This window comes from Gossypium hirsutum, chromosome D02, assembly GCF_007990345.1.
Source record: "Gossypium hirsutum isolate 1008001.06 chromosome D02, Gossypium_hirsutum_v2.1, whole genome shotgun sequence".
NCBI classification, from domain to species: Eukaryota; Viridiplantae; Streptophyta; class Magnoliopsida; order Malvales; family Malvaceae; genus Gossypium; species Gossypium hirsutum.
Genome location: NC_053438.1, coordinates 60,852,805 through 60,876,996, shown reverse-complemented (window position 1 = coordinate 60,876,996; position 24,192 = coordinate 60,852,805). Strand labels below are relative to the sequence as shown.

Sequence of the window (24,192 nt, the reverse complement as noted above, 5' to 3'; positions counted from 1 at the left end):
GATAATAAAAAGCAAACAAATGAAAACCTACAGCTAAGAATCAATAAAAATTGCTGAAAACAGAAAACCCGAAAAACTGTGGAGTAACTTGACAACTTCGTTCGAGGTGTTCCCAATCTCAAAAAATCACAAAATTAAATCTCGAATGTCCTTAAATATTTAATTTTTGATCTGGAAAGTTTGGGCACCAAACTCAACCCGCTGAATTTTTTTTAAATTTTTATTGGATTTCGTCTTTTTTTTCAATTTTTTGACTTTTTTGACTGATTTTTTTGCAGGAATAAATTTTTTATATTCAATCACAGTGCCACAAATATGTATGTAAAATTTCAGATCAATTTGACAACGTTTACCCACTCAAATAAAATTTTTTTGAAAGATTTTTCTGGGTAAAACTGCTATTTTTGCTTTAAAATATTGAGATCAGTTTAGAAATCAACCAAGAACACCCAAAACGCCCAAAATCTGATACCAAATGATACGGGGTTGCGCGCGAACCAAGATCGAGTTGCCAAGTCACGAGAAACTCCTACGAAAACCCTAAACAATTAGATCTGAAACGAAACAGAAAATTAAAAGATTAGATTTTTGAATTTTTAGATCTGAAATAAAATCCCCAAAACAGTAAAGAATCAAATAGAGAATAGAAATAAGTGTTAATAAGGAATCTTGAAACCCTAAAAGAGATTGCGATTCTGCCCAATTGAACACCCAAATAGTTTTCCCCAAATTTCGGCAATCTAATTTCTCCCAAAAAAGAGTATGGATGAATCGGCAAGAACCCTAGAAATTGGGGATTTTTGGGCTAATTCCTTAAGATAGAAAAAGGCTGAAAACACAATAAGAACAGAAAATAAATTAGATAATGATTTAGCACAAGTAGAAATAAAGAAAGAATTGACAGTAAGAAATTAAAAGATAAGTCCTAAGAAGCCTTGAAATCTCGAAAGATCTCACAACTCCCTTCAAACGGCTCTAATCTCCCCTCCAAAGAATATCAATGGCAAGAAAAAGGTTGAAGATGGCTCCCACAATCACAAGATTGTTAAAACAACTTCTAAAGAAAACTCAAGAGAGAAATCTTGGAGAAAACTCAAAGAAAATTCTGCTCTCAACAAATCTGAAATTTTAATAATAATGATAAGTGTTTAACAAGGTGGACAGCCATGCCTTTAAATAGGCTTTATAACTAGTCCTAATCTAATTAGAAAACTAAAATAAAAAAAACTCCTAATTATTTTAATATGGAAATTCGGTCAAAGGTCATTTTATCTAGGACTCTTGGACTGAATATTGACATAAAAATTTAAACTAAGTAAATAAATAAATAAATAAATAAATAAAAATAAAACTTTACAACTTGGGCCACTTTGACAATTTGGCGTGATTTTCAACTAAGTATGGATGGATTTCTTGATTGGGCTGGGAATTTGCTTATTGGGCCTCGCCTTCAAGAATTTGGGCTTTTGTGACTCGTATCATTGTGCGACTTGCATTATTTATACATGTAAGACAGGGTTAAAATTCTTCTCCACAGTAATCATTTTCATTCATAAAGACATGTATATTCTTCCCTGGAAAATAAAAATCTGGAGGTAATAAGGTTACAAGAAACTAAATCAGTAAAATATTTTTGTTTTGGTAACAAAAGGAGAAGTCACGAATATCAATGCCTCAAACTCAGGAATTGGTGTTTTGAGTAAGTGCAGATGTTAATGTTACACTACTAACTAATGGATTTTGTCACAGGACAACTAATAGGCTAACCATCTATCTTAGTAGGGCTTTTCTCTTGATTTCAACTTCATCGGGAATAACCTATGATCAACAGGCGGAACTCTTCGATCGGAATTCCAGACCTTATAATAAACAAATGGAACTCTTTAAAGGGAATTTTACACCATAGACTTGTTAAGAGACTTAAACCTTTGAATAAACTTCGACTTAATTTTATTGTTACTAATCATCCTCTTAGATAGCTATTACACGGATTTATTTATTGAAATAAAAATAATTTTAGACTCATATTGTGGATCTGAGGACGACTTTGCAGGTCTATTTACCAATACTCTGGTGGTTAAGAGTTTTGAAAAATATGTAGAGATAATGAGAATGCGAAATATGACTCGTCTACTTCACAAAAAACAAGTGAGAAATTGTTAAGATCTTGTGCCTAAGTGTAGTCCATTCGTCATTTGTACATTTAGTTTTTCAAACAAATTAAATTTAATAAAATTCAATTATTCACATTAATACCGTTTGTGTTTCTCCTCATTAATTTTTGCACGCAAAACCAAATATAAGCTAATATTGACTCACTGATTACCTAATATTTAACTAATACTAAGTTGCATTACATGGTCGAAGTAAACCTAAAAGGTCTATAGTATGATGAGTTAAAATTGAGCAAATTAATTAAATAACTATTATATTGTCTATCAAGTGTACTTAGGGAGATATCTTGTCTTGGATATTATGCTCAAAGTTTCTGGTTCTCATAAAGAGAATTAACTTTCCCACTGAAAGTTAATAAAAGTTTTCTTTCTGTGTGTTTGATTCTTTTTGTTTGAGTCCACACTCAAAGTAAGTTAGGGTTTGAGGATAACAGAGAAGATCGTTTGGTAAAAAGTCGAGAAATGACTTAATCGTCTCACACAAAACATAGGTGATAATTCAATTAAAGTTTTATTGCTATAAATATCATAAGACTCGGTTTTAAGAAAAAAGTTAAACTTCTATCGTGTCTAATAGCATTGTTTTCTAAACTGATTTTTCGGAAAAATATTTAGTCACGAAAGACATAGTGGGAAAAAGAACTAATTAATGTATAGAAAAGGTTACAACTTGAGAAGTGATTTAGAAAATTACTATACAGGGAAACTCCACATATACAAAAAAATTTCTTAATTGCAAAACCAAAGTTCATCTCATCTTTTAATTCTATTAATTAATAAGATTAATTACAACTAAGCATATAAGTGGATGGATACCAAACCACCCTACACGTTTCATTTTAACTAAATAAAAATACCTTCGTAGCTTCTATTCATGATCATTTTATATATGTTTGTTAGTTTTATTTGATAATCTTCTTTTTAATCCACACTGTTAGTTATAATCACTAAAAATAAGTCAAATAAAACATTATAGTTGACATGTGCAAATTATATATTCGTAACAAATTTCTAATAATTATGGATCCAAAATTAATCACTAAAACTATTAAATAAAGCTAGAAATCCTATCACACTCGCATGCGTGTGAAATCCTGTGTTTAAAAATAATATACGATGAATAATGAAACATAAAGTTTGAAACTAAAATAACAACGCATATGCAATATGTACGAAATTAAAATAAAAAATAGTTTAACTTGTGAGTAAAAGAAAAATGAAATAGGTAAATACATCATAATAAGAATATTAAATGCACTCCAATCAATGGCTATCTATATACACAAATTGGATGGAGAACATTTTATGTTAAAAGTTCACTCAAGAATTATTATTAGTGTAGTCGTAAATAATTTACTTTACACGGGTTAATTTATAGATATATCAATTATTTAAAAATTATATAAAAGTATAAAAAAATAATTATTATTTTAATAAAATAATATATTAACGTGTTATATCACCTCAATTAAAAAATTTTGTTAATGATAAAGTGTAGATAAGTTGATAATAAATTATTAATGATAAAAATAAAATTAATGAGATGCAGGCGCAGCTGGGTCCATGAAGGCGGCTCACCTGTCACTCCATTTTCTATTGCCCAACGATGATAAAAATAATTGGTCAATTGATTCTCAAGGATGGCTCCCCCAAAAAGAAAAATAATATCCCATCCCCTGAATTTATAAAAACATAATATTGTTTTTAATGGTATAAATTGGGCTAAATCATCTTTTCAGGCTCAAAATTTTGACTGAAAAATGCAAGAATTTAAGTAAAGATATAAACCTAAAAGATAAGACTCCTTTTTCAAATAAGTTTATACTATAAATTTTCTTCCAACTTTTAAAATCCGCTTAATTTGACTACTTTACATCAATATAATTTTTTTTTATTACTAAACTTTTTTTATTGGGTGAACTACACCCATGGTAATTTTTGTTTACCTCAAGTTATATTTTAATCACTTATGTTTGAAATTTTTATTTTTTAATCACTTACGTTATCATGTTGTAACATTTTAGTCATTAAGTCATTAATTAATATTAACGGTGTAACAGTAAGCTGACATGACACATTAAATCATTATTATAAACAAAAAATTTAGGTTAAATTATACAATTAGTTCCCATATTTTTTTCGTTTTGAGTAATTTAATTTTTTTATTTTATATTCTTTAAACTTTTCTCCCTTTTTTTTCTTTTTTTTTCATTCTCTTTTGTTTCTCCTTCTGTTTTCCTACTTCTCCATTTCTTTTAACATATCAGGAAGTCGAATTGGCAGTGAAGAAAGAAGTAGAAAGTCAAAAGTCATCATTGTTTATAACCAAAACCCATAAATTCATACCATCTACTAACCATCAAAACCCTTCACCACTACCATGACCTTCTTTTGAAAATATCTCAAAAAATCTGTAACTTTTGGACTACCCAAGATCAAATCTCATTCACTGGCAATTAGATCGACTCGATTTTCTAATATGTGCTCCTCTGTCACCAGTCAGTGTATAATCTTTGACTCTCTGTGATTTTTGGGGGCTTATTAATTGTTGTTTACTTGGATTCTTGATTGATTTGAACGTGGGTTTATTTTGTGAGGGGATGATATTGTTGGGTTTGTCATGAATGAGGTCATGGTAGTGATGAAGGTGTTACTAGATGAAATGAAGATGATGGGTGGTGGTAGAGGATTTTGATAGGTAGCAAATGGTATAGGTTTATGGGTTTTGATGACTTTTGACTTACTACTCTCTTTTTTTCATTACTAATTCGACTTCCTAATATGTTAAAAGAAATGGATAATGTAGGAAAACATAAGGAGAAGTAGTAGAGAATAGAAAAAAAAAGAAAAGAAAAGAAGTCTAAAGAACATAAAAAAATTAAAGTGCTCAAAATAAAAAATATATAAGGATCAATTGTATAATTTAACCTAAATTTTTTCTTTAAAATGATGATTTAACATGTCGCATTAGCTTACCGTTAGACCCTTAACAGTAATTAATGGCTCAATGACTAAAATATTACAACACGATAACATAAGTGACTAAAATGTAATGTTTCAAACATAAGTAACTAAAATATAACTTGAGTAGGGGTGAGTAAAATCCGATTCGATTCGAAAAACTCGATAAATTTTTCAAATTTTGAATTAAATAGTTCGAGTTATTTGAGTTAATCAAGTTATTTGGATCAATTCGAATAAAAAATTAAGTTTTTCGGTTTAACTCGAATATAAATTACACAATTCTAGTCATCCAAAAATTCGAAAAAGAAAAGGCAAAACTACGTCGTTTTGATAAATGTTTACCTTTTCTAAAGTTAAAAGTCAAAATCATTAAGTTAAAAGGTAAAACTACATTGTTTTGATAAATGTTTACTCATTAATTTAAAAGGCAAAACCATTATATTGTTTATGTAGTTAAATAATTTTGTACTTCGTTTACTAGTAAAATAATCGGTTCATGTAAACGGAACATTGAGTATAAATAATAAGATTTGTTAACTCGACTCGACTTAACTCGAAATTTTTTGACTCAATTCGATCCGATTCGAAAAAAATTCAAATTGAATTCGGTTGTTAAAATAGGATTCATCAACTCGACTAACTCAAAAATTTTTGACTCGATTCGATTCGACTCGATCTGACTCAACTCAATCAAATACTCACCTCTAAACATGAAATAAATAGAGTGACATGGGTGTAGTCTACCCTACTTTATTTTGGGAATATGACTTGGGGGTGGATAAAATATGACTTCTTTTCATTAAAGAACGAACGACCATACGCCTCAAAACATTAAACAAAGCCCAGCCAAAGCCGACAAAGCAACCGTCAACATCGTGGTGATCTGTATTTAATAATATTTCGATTTTATGTCAATTCATGATCTATTTTTAGTAATTATATTTTAGCATAAAATATAATCATTATTAAACCTTTTAAAGGAATAATCATTATTAAACTTGATGAATAATTTTAGAATTTACATTACATATAAACAAATTTTATAATACAATACATTTATACAGGCAGAATAGAATGTGCTGAAAAAAAAATTGAGAAATTAGCTTTTTTTAATTTTTTTTAAATTTATTTATCTATGTTGTTTTTAGAGAAAGAAAGAAAAACGCGTCTTACAGGGCTCGTTGTCACTGATGTGACAGTAAATACACGCCCTATAAAACATATTTTCCTTTCAACGGTAACTTTTCTAGCGGCTAAAAAGATTCCAACAGCCATAATATTTCCTATATAAACCCCCCAAACTTCATTCTTTTCAACTAAATACTCAATACTCATTCATCAATCTTAAATTCTCAACCTTAGTTTTCAACCCTCAATTCTCAATTGTTTTTTAATTCTTTTTTTGAATTTTATTCTCTTTGATTTTATTTTATTCGTTATCATTTTTAAATGGTAAATTAACTCATTCATTTGGATGACAGACATATCACCGATGTTAAATTACAAATGGTAAAAAAATATTATTAAATTATTTAATTACAAATGGTTAAAAAATATTATTAATTTTTTAATTTTAAATAATTAATTATTATGTTATTTAGATTATTAATTTTTTATGTTTATATACTCAGCCCAAAGATCGAATTTTGGAGACATACATAAACAATTTAAGCGAAAGTGCACCAGATGTCATTTATGGACACTTCGAGATGCAGGTTTTTTATACGTGGCTCGCACGCTCGGGGGACTAAATTGGACCCCCCCACTTATCAGTGTTTTGGTCGAAAAATGGAGATCAGAGACACACACATTTCATCTTCCCTACAGTGAATGTACAATTACACTCAAGGACATTAGTTTACAACGTGGTTTACCGATCGATGGGGAAGTCATTACGAGGCTAATAATTAGTGACGATTGGAGTCCAACCTGCGAACAAATATTAGAGAAGGTACCGAACAAGTTTAGGGGTAGCTGAATCGAGATGAGATGGTTAGAGGAAAACTTCCAAACTATCGAGGCTTCTGCGAGTGACGTTGAAAAAGAACAACTCACGCGCGCATTAATCTTGAGGTTGATTAGGGGTTTGCTAATGCCAGATAAATCTCGCAATATGGTACATTAAAGGTGGTTATTACTACTAGTCAACTTAAAAGAAGTGGGACGACTTAGTTAGGAATCAGTGATGTTGGCAACATTATAACAAGAAATGTGTCAAGCAACAATACCAGAAAAAGTTAAAATTGGTGGGTGGGTACTCCATTAATCGTGGGCATGGTACCAACTACTATTTTTACGCCCTCAGGTGGAACTCCCTTACGAATTCTCACTTTAATATAGTAAAATTCATTTGATAATATCATTATCGTTTTTATTTTTCATTGTTGTAATTTTGAAATAACATATTATTTAAATAGGTTGAACAACCTCACGAGACACAGCAGTATATCAACCGAGCTCGAGGATATCCGACTAGCTTTAAATTAACAAACCGAAGATGGGGTTAGTTTATGAATTTCAAAGTTAACGATTTTTTATTCCAGCATTTGAAATTAAATATTAGGCACGTGCTAAAATTTATAAATTTGTACTGCAGTTTATATGGATGCCATATGTGGATCCGAGGACTCAAGAATGCGTCTCGGTCGAATTTTGGCAAACCGCAACATTTGGCACGTGAAAGTGCCATTGATCATTTTTGCAATGGTCGGGATACACGAATTCGATTGAGTGATGCAGTAGTTCAAGTGTATGCAACGTATTTCGTCGCCACCCTAGGAGCTCGATGACCTGTACAAGATTGACATACGGGGGACACTCAAGGAAGATTGACCAACATTCCACAAGAAGTAAATCAAGATTTGACAACATAGGTACAATTACTTGCCAACACGTGAACCATTTCACACACCGAAGTTGGCAACATTTCCAGATTACATGGATTGGTTCAGGCATAATGGCAAGCCGTATCTACTATCGACTTTAGAAAGGAGTAGGCAATGTCATTGTAAGAGGCCAAGTCGAGGGTCCATCAATTCTAGGTCGGGAAAAGATGCTACGGGAGGATCAACATCCGCTCCATCTCCACAGGAGGACCTGATTGTCATACAACCTCCCGATCAATATGATTCATTTGTTTTTGGTTCTAATCCAATTTTTTTTTACACAAGCATCACATCACATCACATCACATCACATCACATCACATACAATCATTCCCCGCATCAGTTTATTTTACACAAGCACCAGAGCACACACAACCATTCCTTGCATCAACATATTCAGCACCAAATTATTTTGCACAAGCACCATATCTTGCACAATCATTCTCTGCATCAACATCTTCTCTAAAGGTATATTTCGCACAACCGGCACCCACTGCACCATATTACACATCGATACCACCAGCAACACCAACATAACTAATATTACCAATAATTCTCACCATTTATCTGCAATTGACCCATGTGACACCATATACTTATTCGTCAATATTGTTGCAAACACCCTCAGCATTGTTGTTCTACCGAAGTGGGTCATCCTTACAACCGCTGACTCAAACAAGAGGATGTATGATGGGTGGCTAGGACACAGTTGTAGTCAACCACGAAGGAAGGAGATGATTGTGGTGATCAACCCCGAAATACACGTGAAGACGAAGACAAAAGTCAATGAGGAGCCACAAACCCAAATAATGCAATGAAACCCTAGGTGTGCTTGATGCCCACTCGATTATGGCACACATCCAGGACGCCGATGATTATGTTATTTGTAATTTTCTCAAATTATATACTTTGTTTTACATCCTAAATGTACACTTATTTACAATATACAAAACAAGTTTATTAAATTGGTTTGCTTTGTACCATATTATATTATGAGTCTAAAATTTACAATTATTTATGTTACTTTTTCATTTAAGTTTTTCTTCGTCCATTTGTTAATCAAAATATTTTGAGAAAGTAAATGTTTGCTAAGAAGGTACGAAAAAAGATTAAAACTGTAGCTTGTGTATTATAATATATCTTACTTCAATAATTAATATTAACTTACAATTTACAAAACAAAATTAATGAATAAACGAATAAGTTAGTGTTTTAATTAACTCTTCTCTTTGATGCTCCTAGGTTGTGTGGACATGTTGACTTCATTTACCCTGGGTTCCTACAGCAACCGCATAACCTTAGTGTGTGTCTCTGCTCCTGAATATCCATATTACCTCGTATCTGAGTTGATTTCGATTGACCTTTTGGCTTGTGCTGCAAGTTCTAATCTAGTACCAACTTGAAAGGAGCGCGCGAGGTAGGCGACCACATGCTTTCATTTGGGATAGGTGGGAATTCAGATTTTCAAACTTTATACATGTGTTCAAGCTTGTAAACTTCGTCAATATAGGTCATGCAATCTACACGTGCTAAGGCACATGCCACAATTGCATATACGCATGGATAACAAAGTGCTTGAAATCTCTCATAGTCGTAGGTCATTTGTAGCAGGTCTACATAGTATGCTCCATTAATAACTCCTCAGTCAGGTCTATGAGGCTGTTTAACTCAGAATATTAGATTTGACTTCGAGTGACACATTGAAGTCATTGAGTTCGCGATTTCTACATTTTCCCCAATATCTTTTAGCACCGACTCACACCAAATGTGATCGTCTTTTATTTGTCTCGCGTATGTCTCGGCTCGGTTTGAAAACAAGGCTGCCAATCAGAAATATGTTTCATTGACCACTGAGGTTACTAGCAAAAAATGTTTCTCCTTCAGTACGCAGAATTAATGCATTCCGCCAGGTTCTTTATATAGGGAAGAAACTTTATGCGTAAGGTACCCATATTAATGACATGTCATTGTTCGACATCCTTATGGTATCGACCCATATAGTTAGACCCTATATGACACAAATAATACATATGGTATGCACGATCCCATAGGTTTGAACATCGACCAAATGTAACCTGTATTCTGGTGCCCTAGTCGAAAATGATGCATACATCGGGTTGTGGCACAACATGCCTTCTCAAGTTAGTTAAGAAGAAATCCTAGTTATCCTCAGATTTTTCAAGAGTTATTACAAAAGCTTTGGCAGGATTCTTCAGTTACCATCCTATGCAACAACTAATAACAATCGATGGTCTTATCTCCCCTACAGAAATTTGTTGGGAAATGTGTCCGTATTATAGTAAATATGTAATTGTTTTCTATATATTTGAACAATGAATGAATATTTCACATTTCACTATTATGTCTTTTATGTTTTGTATAGATAACAAAATTGTGACAAAAAAATATAGCTTATTGATTGTCTAAGTTCAAACTGATGATAAGTGGCATTGTAAAAACGTTTACATTAAGACAAAAACAACTTATTTTAGTAGATAATCTAAACGAGTCTGAAATTCCGAAAAAAAAATTAAAGTGAGTATTTGATTCAAATACTTAGAAAGATTATTATGTTGTCTATAATTCCAATTGGGGAGATGACTAGTCTTGGTTATCAGAGTAGTTGAGTCCACGGGTAGAGACATAGATGTATTCATTGGAAGAATGATATATTGGACTAAAACCAAGATGAATTAATTTTGAATCTGTTTGTGAATTAATTCACTTGTGACATTCATGGTGTGATTTACCTAATTCTTGAGTTAGTCACTAACCATGCGTATGTAACTCATTTACTTTGATATAATTAGAGGCTCATGCTCTAAAGATGATCGAGCCCATAGTTAATATGTAACTCATTTGCTTTGATATAAGCAGAGACTTATGCTCTCAAGATGATTGAACCCATAGCTGGTATGTTGAGTACATGACTTATGTATGACATGGCTTTACTGGCAACAATGAAATTTATTGCTCGATTAAAGACTTAACAATATCCTCTCATTGGCATTTTGTGGATTGATAAATATGGAACGTGATCATGGGTTGCTTGTTCTTGAACAAGCAATTTATCACGGTCATTTATTGGCAGTGATCATATTAATCATTAAGAAGACACAATGGTGACAATGAGATAAAATAGGATTGTATTGAGTGAGCAAATTTAACTTAAAGGAATTAAGGACATCATATGAACGTAACACACGCATGACGAGGTCATTGGACAAAACAGTTGTATGAATTGCTTTCGTAAAGAGTATACAATAAGGAATTTTCAATCATGGTACTTCTTATGGACTGACTCAATGATTAAATAAATGTGAATTATCGAAACGATTCTTCTGGACATAATTGTAATTACTCGAGCCTAACTGTATATACCCAATTGGTCCATTCACTAGCTCAACAAAAGCTCAATTAAATTGCATTTGAATCAGAAGAAAATAATTTAATTGTGTTAATTTATTCGATATGGAATTAAATTAGATGGTCGCGAGAATTGTTCAATTAGAAAATTTGATTAAAAAATTTTCTTGAAAAATTAATTTAAAAAATCCAAGTGATTTTTAGAAAAATTAGTTTTGATAAAGTAAAATTAAATTAATCAAATTAATTAAAATTAATATAATATTTTTGGAAATTAATTTTCAAGTCAAACAATTGGCCTAACGAATAATTGAACTTGAAAACTAGACCTGAAACAGGACCGACGATCCAACCGGTGGCAGGATCGAACCGAACCGGCTCAGGGTGCCATAAGGGTGTTGCACTTGCGATGGCACCATTAGACACGACAGTGTCGGCGGTGCCGACGGTGACATTCCGATGGTTGACAGGTGGTTCTTCGGTAGTTGAACAATAAAGGAATCACACTTTTATTAGGACTCTACTGGATAAATTGATTTCAAATTAGCTATTCCAAAATAATATTATTTTAATAAATTTAAATTTAAATTTAAATTTAATAATTGTCTTGATAGTATTTTATTAATATAATTTTAAAGTGATTATCTTAATATTAAATTTAATTAATATTTATCTTGTAGATAAATATTCTATTAATTTAATAGATTTAAATATTAAAGTGATTAAGTTTAATTATAGTTGAACTCTTTAAACTCTCTCTATATAAAGAGAGCCTTATATTATTATTTTCACATACTTGAATTCAAGAAAAAGTTGTAGAGAAGAAATTCTCTTAAAAAATTATTTCAGAGAATTTCTAAAGATATTTTTCTTATTTAGAACTTGACCCTAAAGTTTAGAAAAATTGTAAAATTACCCCATTGGTAATTTTGTGGAAAATTTTCTGATTCGAAGCAAGCCCACACTTGGCAAATATGAGCTTGAGGATAAAAGAGAAGACTACTCGATCAAAGCATTCATCCTAAACGAATAAAAAATGTACAATTTTGATTAAGTGTTTATTACTTTAGATATCACAACTAAGTTCTTGTTTTTAAAAAGAAAAATTAAAATTTTTGTTTTTCCTTATACTTATTTTCCTCTATGTTTTCCAAACCAGATTTTTCAACAAAAAAGTGTCAAGCATGTAATGGTGAAGTTGATGCAAAGATGTATGCTATACTGCTTGACTGAAGCTACAAAAGCATCTTTGGAGTCAAACTTCATCCCAACCTCTAAATGGCTAAAATTAGTTAACGAAGTTGCATTCTCTGGTCTTCTCAGGAGGCTGGAAATTCTAAACCACTTTTAGCAGCAAGATCGAACGTACGCATGTTGCAACACCCCTGACCCCTCTTCGTCGTCGGATTAGGGTCACAGGCCTTACTAACAAATCAAAACAAATAATCAATCATAAGTAAACATGAAAGCTAACCATTAAACATTATATTGTACAGGGGCAGGTCACGACAATCTAATACATTCATACTAGAGCCTTATAAAATCGAATAACAAATCATGCTATGCAATGCTAAAATTGATCTTCCACTGTCTACACTCTTATCACTATTTATACATTGCTAAACTTGGTTTTCCACTGTCTACACTCTTATCATTATTTATTCCCTCTTGGAAGCTAGAAATTGGATACATGACAAGACTCTTCCAATTATTAGCATCAGAGTATTGGTCCATGCTCCGACTATTATTACCTTCGATGATGTTAGTAGAATTCACCTAATTCAGGTTTGCTAAATTATTCCAATTCAGAGTAAAAATACTCTTACAAGCCTTAATTCGAGTCTATGTATCCCTAACAATAACCTATGAACAAACAGTGACTAATTTGGAACAATTTTGAAAGTTTTACGATAATTTTAAAAATTTTTAAAAACAGGGGACACACGATCGTGAGAAAACCCCCAGGCCATGTGACTTTCGAAATTAGGACATACGATCGTGTCCCAGCCCGTGTAACTTACTAACTTGAGACACACGACCGTGTCTCTGCCCGTGTAACTCACTAACTTGGGTCACATGACCGTATCCCAGGCCGTGTGACAACCTGTGTGAAAACCACACCTATAATATTTTTCAACACGCCCAAGGCACACGCCCATGTGTGTTGTCCGTGTGTGACACATAGCCGTGTGACAAACTGTGTCTCAAGCCTTGTGCACATATAAGTAAATTAAAACTCAAGTTTACCATTTCGTACTTACTTAGGCACTAAGCAACTCAATTACCAGCCATTTAACCTATTCAAAACATGATTAAGTATGCTTAAAATAAGCCAAAACAATCCATCAACACACTAGCAAAGCAATCAACCATTCATGCCAAATTTTACCATAATTGGACCAACACTTAGCTACTTAAGCTACTAAATTTTAAACTAACACATACCAAAATATTGAGATAAATTATTCTACCAACATAGCCTCATTCACTACTATATTTCCATATGATCATCATTTCACTATAAACCAAAATAACATCACATTAACAAACCAACTATCAACCATAGACTTCCTAGGTATATGCCATTACACAATAAGATATCACCACACTTAAGCTCGAGATTTGTTGTTTGATGTTAAGTCGGTGATAAGTCAAAAAGTACCTAGCCTGCGCATGAAAAACAAAACGCGCGCTAAGTAAAACTCAGTGGTATTTGTATAATCCGAATAATTTAAACTTGATATGAATAGATAAAATATAAAGATGCAATAAGTAATGTAATAAAACATATGTATCAAATCAATAATGTCGACTTACTCATTCTTTATTCACATTCAATAGAGTTCACAAGTTTTAGCACATTGCAATGATATTTCATATGTTCAAGCACATATCAATGTTATTCCATAAATATAGCATGTGGTAATCCAACTCGTGCGATGGCATGATTCAACATTTTGATCAATACTTGAATTCATTGTAAGATTCACATCTCATTTCATCATCCCATATTTCATTTCTCATATCATATTCATTTCTCAACATTGCCATCTCAATATCAAACACATAAATTTATTATTTAATTTCCCCTATTAACATAACTCAAACTCGGACAGATACACGAATCCAACTAACACACCAATTTGGCACCCAGTGCCTCATCGGATAAATCCAAAGTAATAACTGCGCCCAGCGCTATATAAATTGACACCTAGTGTCTCATCGGTTAAACCGAAGCAAATTGTCACCCAATGCCTCATCGACTCGAGGTCGAAGAAATCCTTAAACCCTTCTTATCCTATGGCATGTCATCTATATCCGACTTAGCCCAAACAGTTAATAGGGTTTCATTTCACTTTTCAATACAACCAATGTCTCAATTTCACATATATACACATTATCACAAATAGTCAATTCAATATTCATATAATCAACATATTTCATAATATACAAAATCAATCCATTTCAAATCCACTATGAATTCAATTAAATCTCAAAGTACCAAAGTACTCACCTCAAATGCTTACCATATGCAAACAATTAAATATGCAACAATATATTATTTAGTTCGGATTATAGAAACACAAACTGTGAATTCTGAGCTATTCGACGTCGATTTTATCTTCCCCTTTTTACTCGAGGATTCTGGTAAGACTTTAGCTACGGAATAAAACAATTAAAATACATTAATATTACACAATTCAATTTCACATTTAATTTCTAATTTTTACACTATATTTGCTTAAACTTTAATTTAGTCCCTAAAATGAGGCTAATTTTAACCTCCACATTTAACTTTATATTTTTATACTAATTTCACTATAAACTAAATTTAGCTCCCTATTTTCCAATTCGACCCCTTAATTTTTAATTTTTCTCAATTTAGTCCCTATTTCTCAAAATCAACAGTTAATTCCACAATTTAGTCCTTTTCCCTTCTAACTTAAAAATCTATTTATTTAATCCCTAATACTTAAGATATTTAACAATAGCAACATCTAAAATCTTAAACAATATTAAAAATTACAATATGAGTCGGGTAGTTCTAAGTGTAACGCCCTGAATTATTTATTTTTGTTTCTGTAAATTTTGTCATAAATATGTATCTGCTTCAGTGGCTAAGTGTTTTGATTGTGTGATTGAGGTCTTGGGTTCAAGTCCCACTTTTTGGAAAATTCTGTCATTTTGATCCTAGCCTTATCTTTGGTGGGTTGAGTTATATTTTATATTTAGTAAACTCATATTAGAATGACTCTGCTGGTTCGAGTGGTAAGGTGTTCGCTTACTGGAGATATCGTGTTCGAATCCTCGTGTGAACGTGGATGTTAATTTTTGTTTCGGTTGTCTGATAGAGGTTCGGTGGAGTTGGGATTCTAAGGGAGTTAGAGGTGGTTAATAGGTAGGATTCCATGGGATAATGTGGTTAGTGGTTGGAATGGGGATTAGTTTAGGTTTATTTTTAATTTATTTATTTTATATTTTTCCTTTTTCCCAAAAATTTCCATCATTCTAACGTTTTTCCTTCTCCTCCATTCTCTTTATTTCCTAAGTAATTTTCTTTTTCTCCTTTCTTCAATTTTTGATTTCGTTGGAACCGTGCGTTATTGTTGATTGATCGGTATTGTGGTGCATCTATTGTTCCTTCTATCCCAATTCTCAATTTGGTAAGTTTGGTAGGTATGGTTTTTGCTTTTGATTGATGATTCATTGTTGATAGTATTCTGTTATTGTCATTTTTGGGAAGACCAAGGGGCTCAAGGTTGTCCGTCGGTGATTTAGTTGCGTAGAACTATAGTTGTTTGATTGAAGGTTAGGGTTGGGTAGAATAATGGATTGAACAGATCAATTTAGTTTTAGGTTTAGTATTGATTTAAGCGTCTAATTCGGTGATTTATTGATCAATTCTAGGTTCTGGTTATCTCGTAGGAGCGTTCGCGTCAAATCCGAATCAGGTGTGTAACGAAAACATGAAAAAATAAGGTTCGGTGAAAACCAAAAAAGTGGTCTGTCGATGCCACACGGACGAGTGTCCAGCCATGTGCGACACACGACTGTGTGGCAGACAAGTGTGTGGTCGTGTGGGCCACATGAGCTAGGCCAATTTGGGTGTGTGGGCATTGGGCCAGGCTGTGATGGCCACACGGGCAAAGTCGATTTGGTGTGTAGGGGACACGGGCATGTGGAGCCAAAATTCTAAAATTTTTCCTAGGGTCGCATAAACTATTCCGATCGACTGTGGGCTTTCTGTAGAAGGGCAAACAAACCCTAATGCATGATACCTTCCTAATCTGATAGACTGATTTGAGATTAAGATATTGATACGTATGATTTGTTTGTTTTGTAAAAGCATGTATGATATATGTATGTGAGCATGCGGTACATATTAAATCTGAATATATGCATCTGTTATCTGTACTTGTTATCTGTATTTGTATATGGGGTGAGATTTGTATATGTAGAGGAAGTGTTTTGTGAGGCAACATATTGCCGGTAAACTGGCAGCTTGTCTGCATACTATTCTGATAAGTGACATATAGACACTATGTGGTGTGTAGGAATGGGTGGGTGTTTTTATACCCTACATGGTGTGTTGGGATGGACGAAAATAATGTGTAGATGATAGGGGTAGGACTTTATATATCTATATGTTCTGAAAATCTAATTCTAATATGATCTGACTCTGCTAGGGACTTATGTTCGCTTCTGATCTGAAATACTGGAAATTTGAATTTTATGCATGTATATTTCCGTGAGTTACACACTGAGTTTATAAAACTCACATCTGTTTCTCTGCTCTATTCAGGTAATTTAAATATTAAAAATAGAAAATTTAAATATTAAATTTTTTAAAAAAATTTAAATATTAAAAAATATTTTTTAATTTTATAATTATTAATAATTCAAAATTTTTAATATTTATTTTTTATAATTTTATAATTTTAAAAAATTAATTAAGTATTAATGTGACCTCCAAGTATATGTCTTAGCAAATATTAATTTTTTTTTATCTATTTTGGATGATTCAACTAACAATAAAAGTTAAAAAGTTAAAAATAACGAAAATTACATAACACTAAATTTTTTTAAAAATAAATCATTATGACTTGTTTATTTTGTTCCAACGCCTTTATAAATATTCCCCAGTCCTCTTTCTGATCAAAAAAATACTTCACGCATTACCATGACTACTGAAGGAGCTGATATTAGAGGAGATGTCCTAGAGTCCATCCTCTCTCATGTTCCTCTCATCCATATCCTCCCTGCAAGCCACGTCTCTAAATCATGGAATCACGCCGTCTTCTCCTCTCTTCGCTACTTCAGCTGCCCCAAACCTTGGCTCTTTCTCCAATGTCAAAACTCACGCCCTCCGTACGCCTCCTCCTCCTCCTTCGCTTACGACCCACGGTCCAACCACTGGCTCCGTATCCATAACAAAAACCCATCCCTCCAATACGCCTCAGCTATCCGTTCCTCCTCCAACTCCACCCTCCTCTACATGCTCTCTCCCTCCAAATTCTCCTTCTCTTTCGACCCCTTCCACTTGACGTGGCACCATGTGGACCCACCCCTCGTTTGGCGAACCGACCCTGTCGTAGCCTTGGTTGGCCGCCATGTCATCGTCGCCGGCGGTGCATGCGATTTCGAGGACGACCCCCTTTCGGTTGAAATCTACGACCTCGACGCTCGCAGGTGGGACGCCTGTGATGCCATGCCAGCAATCCTCAAAGACTCTGCTGCTTCCGCGTGGCTCTCTGTCGCATCCAGTTCAAAAACATTGTACATAATGGAACAAGTTTCCGGCGTTACGTATTCTTTCGATCCCACGTCCAGGATTTGGTCCGGACCGTTGGATTTGCGTCACGATGAGAACATTTTCTTTTCGGTGATTGGTATTTTCGGGGACAACTTGGTACTGGTGGGGTTACTCGGAGACTCTGAGAATGTTAAAGATGTCAAAGTGTGGGAAGTAAAGGGGAAATCATTTGAGATTCTTGAAGAAATTGGGATAATGCCAAAAGAGTTGGTGGAAAAGCTGAAAGGGGAAGACGCAAGTATAAATTCAATAAAAATAAGTTGTACAGGTGACTTTATATATATATACAATCCCCGAGAGCCTGAGGAACTGGTGATGTGTGAGATTGGGGGCGAAGGGGTTTGCCGGTGGGGGAGTTTGAAGAACCCGGCGGTGAGCGACTGGAGTAGGGTGGCGGAGAAGATGGTGCTTACAAGCGCGGACGTGGGGTTGGGTGATTTAGGGAAAGCGGCGGAATCCGGCAAAGTACGTTTCAGTATTTGTGAATAACGGGATTTTCATTTGATTATTAAATTAATTGGTGGATGTATAGTTTTAGGCAGGATGATTATTTGAACAGTTTGGTTATTACAGTTTCTGTTTTTATTTCTTTAAGTAATTGTGTTAATTTTAATTCTAAAATGAACACCATATTCTTTTCTAAACAAACACTAATTTTTAATTATATATCATTACACTCATCCATGGATCAAGTCCAGACTTGAGTTTAAAAAGAAAAACAGTGAAAGAACGACGAAATATGACCCCAAATTTTAAAAATGAAAAATGAAAGAATTTTTTTATTGGTGGAGAAGTTTGACATTATAGAATGAACCATAATTCAAAGGAAAATAGGCAAGGAGGGAGACTTATCAATTAGTTCTCTACATTATAGGACATAAATTAAATTTACTTCTTATACTACTAAAACAATTAAATTAAATTTTAATACATTTAACATTTATTATTTAGAAAATGTTTTTTTTATTTACTAGAGTTAATAATTTCTAATTCTACAAATTAATTTTTTTAAATAGTATTACAATTTGATTTTATTTTATTCTTTTTAATAGTACAAAGATTAAATTAATCTATTTAACAGTAGAAGGATTCAGTTCCTATAATAGAGAGACTTAACAAATAATTTTACCTTTATTAACTACAAAATGATAAAGTTTTACTTGGGTAATAAATCACTATACTATTGGTAAATTTTTGTTTGTCACTGAATTATTCAAAAATTTTCATTTAAGTCACCGACCTATTCAAAAGTTTTTATTTAAGTCACTAGGTTGTTAAGATTTTTTCGAAAAAAAAATTTGCTAGTGAGCTCCAAACGACAATTCGATGATTGGTATAGTGGATCAGTACTCATCGACAAGTAGAGGAACATACCTTAGATCAAAGCTGATTTGACGGTCAATTTCGAAGATCAGAGAAAAAAGTCGTTAGAAATTTTGGTTCGCAGATTTATGACATCCAAAGTTGTTTCATGAAAAAAAGACATAAGAGAAGGGGAAAGAGAGATTTTGATTGGTGCAGACAGTGTGAACATAAAGAGGCATACAGCATCGATTTTAACAGCCCAATAACTTAAATGAAAACTTTTGAATAGTTGAATGACCAAATTATAACTTTTTTTAGTTAAGTGACCGAAACAAAAACTTACTCATAATTTATGACTAATGGTGTAGTTTACCTATTTTATTTTTAACTCCTCCAAAAATTTCTAATTAATCTTCATGTCCTAATATAAAATTTCCAACTCGACCTTAATAGAATACTAGATGTAACTTTTTAAAAGTAGATAAACTAATCATTTATTGAATTTACAATGAAATGGGCCTACTTATAACCTAAGAAAAACGTAATAGCAATGCGTGTGTCGAAAAGGTCAAAAGTAGATGACCTTAATTCAGAAAAATTTACTGCATTGTTTTGTCTTAAAACAATCAACTTTGATCATTGAGAACTGCCAAATTAACTAAATCCCACCAAAACTGGTAACCTGTTTTTGGGCATAAAAGGCGTGCAGTAATTAATGGTTTAATACAGGTGAAATTGAAGTGGTAAGAATTTGATGACCTAAATTACAACTCCATTCATGCTGCAATTGCTTCAAAACTATCCTCGCTTGTTAGGCCAACAATCATATATAATTCACATATCATTCCATGTACTTAATCTAATTTGTCCATTTCTCAACTAATGACTATGCTTATCCATTTTAGTACAAAACATGTACAAGTAGACATTGTTTGGCCGAAAGTTGGTTGAAGGAGATCAGATCCACTTCAGAATGCTGTAATGAATTTGGTAGAAACAATAAAAGACAGTAATCAAAATGTTATTTATATTACAATCAAACTATTTTTCGAATACCAAAGATACAATCTCTTTTTTTTCTATATTTAGCATTTATTTGGATCGGAAATTTATTTTTTTGTTTTTATTTGAAATAAATAAATAAACACTACACAACGTTTTGAGTTATTTTATTTAAGGTGAAAATATGCTCACAATACGAAATTTAGTCCTAATATTTAATTTACTTTTTTTTCTTATTTGAAAATTTTAGTTCAATCACTAACGTTTTTAGTATTTTTAGTTAAAAATATATGCTTAATTTGTTCATTATTATTTGCTTTCTAGGTTATTATGATTGTACATGGCAAGTTTTGATAAAAACAAAAATATTACGGGTGTGCTTGATAAGTTGAAAATTTAAGTAATTAATTTTTAGTAATAGATTTTATAAACATTGAATTCATATTATAAAATAGTTTAATAAAAATTAAGTATTGGATACAATTATTTTATTTGATAATAGTAAATTTTGATTTTTGAAAATGCATTATTTCATAATTTGAATCTTAATAATATACTTTATTTCATTTTATTTTGAATAGTTTTAAATGGAAGTTAAAGACAAATTTTGAATATTTTAATTTTTTTAATAAAATGAGGAAATAATTTATTTCAAAAATAAAATTCAATTTAATATTTTTCAGTCATCTACATATTTATTATATTCAACATTTTTGTTGAAAACTTTATATTAAGTAAGAATATAATATTATCAAACAAAATTTAAAATTAAAATGTTGAACACATTCATTTTCAATGAAATGATCAATAATTTATCAAACACACTTTAATTGGACTAAGATTGTCACTAAAATTTTATAAAAATGCAAAAATATTGAACTTTTTAAGTTTATATATATGCTAAATCTCATGAAGTGAGGCCACCATAAGTTTACTTTTTTTTTTTTTTAATAACTAAAATAACCTTGATGCTCAACATTGGCTATTGTTCCTTGAGCTGTGTTCTGGTTCGATATCAGTTTAATTAAAAAAGTATTAAATAATTAATTTTATATATTAGAGTGTTTTTTTTTATATTATAATGTTGCATAATCTAAACTAAAAATAAATTTAGAAAAATAAGTATACTTTATGATATTTTAAGTGAAGACATCTTGATTTTTAATCACTCAAAACCAAAGTTCCATTTATCTTTGATGTAAATATCGTATTTATGCCATAATCTAATTAATTTAGAGTACAGAGTTTTCGTTTGTTAAACTAATTTATGCTTTTATGTATTATAGATGATTAGTTGAGGATTCTATTGTCTACTATGTTTGTCGATGGGTTATTTGCCTTCCTTTAATGGGCTCAAAATCAAGTCTAATAGTATCCAAAAAAAACTCCAAGTAGGGCAACAAATTAGTCCAAACTCCAATGCATGGTATTTAGGCCTTGTCAACTACAAAACAAAACAAAAAGTTTGCCACTATCTATGTTCAATCAAAATTTTATAAATTAGAAGTTGAGATGATTACACCATACGATCATCATACTCTACAACTTAAGCAATATAATATTGCTCACCTAGTTAAGACCCTTGGAAGGACCAGTGGCACCAACCAAGAGTCGCAACATGTCACCTTACATGTATCCATATATAAATCCCTTCTCACCTCTTAGAGGGGACACACCTTAGTTTTACTCTAATTCTCTCCTCTTTTGCCATTCCTACTCCTTACGAAAACAAACCAATACATATATTAGCTAGAGAAGTTAAAAGAATTGAGAAAATAAACGAGTTCATTATGGAGAAATTATAAGGTACAAGAAGCGATTTGAGAACTTAAAGATACAATGCAACCTTTTAGGTAAATTTTGAGGAAAAAACTTTTAAACAGAGGGAAAATTGTAATATCTCCACATTAATATCAAATTATAAGTAGTATTATCAAAGGTATATTTATGGTAAAAGCCCTTCAATAAGTGATTTATAAACAATTGGTTGTACAAGAAATTGAGATTGTTTTTAGATAAAACTGACAGATACGAAGTTGTAGAGAATTATTAGCTAAGATATTTGGAATAGACTAGAAACTCGAAAAAAGTTTAGGGTCTAAGTTAGAAAATACAAGGACTAAATAAAAATTATTCCATTTTTATTTTGATGAAAAGGACTTTATGACAATTTTACCATTACTAAAAAAATCAATAGTTTCATGATAATATTTAAATGATATTTTTTAATTAATAAATATCTAATATTTTGTTTAAAATAATATTGTTTTATTAAAGTAATATAATATTATATGTAAAGAAAAAATGATATGTTCTTCATCTCGCCTTTCTTATGTTCAAACCTAGCTAAGGAAGAAGAACAAATTTTCTTTCATAATTGTTCAATTTTCAAGCATAAGTTATGGTTTTTCTTCAAAATTTTCTTAGATTTTGAATCTTTGAATTTTATTTTACTTATATCTCCTATTAGTTTTTGAAGTTATTAAGTATGGTTAAAGTTGCCATTGATGGAAACGTAAGAAACCTTGGAGAAATAAGCTAGTTTTTGGATAAAAATGATCAGGAGAGATGATTATTTAGTTATTAGAAGTGAGAAAATGAAAAAAAAAATTGATGGAAAACCACCTTGTCATATTTGGCCTTAGTGAAGGAGAGGTAGAAAATGTTGATGATTTTGCTTGAATCTGGTGCTAAAGGATAGCTTGAGTAGTGAAAATACTAGTGAAATCAAAATTGAAAACGATTGAGGTGAAAGTTACACGAATTTTGGATTATGGAACTTTTAGGTAGCCATAGTTAAAACATGCTTTGTAAGCTTATTACTATTATGTTTGACTATGATATTAGAATGAATAATGATTGTATTTGTAATGAATTCTTTCAATTATAGCTAAAAACAAAATTGACACTTCAAAGGCAAAAGGAAAGGAGCCGATCGAGTGAAAACTTCGGTTTGCGCTAATATACTTGAACTCATTACATAGTGTCATTAAGTAGTTTAATTCTATTAGTTGAACTAATTAGAAATGTAGAGACACTTATATGCATGTGTGTGTATGTTGTTGGGTATGGGTCCCACTATGTGGGAAACCCATATTTTATGCCATAATGTTTTGTCCCTTCTTTGGTTTTGTCAAAAAAAAAAAAGCCATTTTGGGTTTTTAACGGGTGTTGGGCAAAAATTTTAGTAGAGAGCTAAAGAAAAAATAGAGAGAAAGAGAATAGAAAAAAATCAGATTTTCAAGCTTGGTGCAGCAGTGATCAACTCTTCGATCGAAGGTCCATCCGTGGTTCGATTGAGCTGATTTTTGGACAGCAGCTAGGTGATAAGGTGTTCTTGACTTTGTACGGTCGGATTTTTCATCCGAGTCTTGTAGCGTCGGAAATACCCATTTTTCAGCAGCTACGTTTTTGGTGATGTTCTCTCATTTTTCTCTCTTTTGCTAAAGATTACATGTTGTTAGCCTTGTCGGAGTTGAATACTTGTTGTAGGCTTGATATTGTGATCTTGTAGTTGAACATTTGATGATAGTGGAGCTCTTTATCGGACTCTAAAGTCCCGTGGTTTTTACCCTTAATTTAGAGGGGTTTTCCACGTAAAAATATTGGTGTCTCTATTTATTTTTGTTGTGGTTGCATTAGTTGATTTGTGGTTGATTAAGGTTGCTAGAGAACATATCTT

At 31.9% G+C, this 24,192-nt stretch overlaps 1 protein-coding gene across 1 annotated transcript; it reads left to right on the top strand.

Moving 5' to 3' along the window:
* The first annotated feature begins 17,563 nt into the window (after positions 1-17,563).
* Positions 17,564-18,847, top strand: LOC107907865 (F-box/kelch-repeat protein At1g23390). The gene has a single exon (XM_016835177.2). It carries the CDS (start codon positions 17,571-17,573, stop codon positions 18,690-18,692), a length of 1,122 nt encoding a protein of 373 aa, XP_016690666.2. The 5' UTR covers positions 17,564-17,570; the 3' UTR covers positions 18,693-18,847.
* The last annotated feature ends 5,345 nt before the right edge of the window (positions 18,848-24,192 follow it).

Excerpts from the sequence above, each read along its gene's own strand:
- LOC107907865 (XM_016835177.2), top strand. The coding sequence starts at position 17,571 with ATGACTACTGAAGGAGCTGATATTAGAGGAGATGTCCTAGAGTCCATC.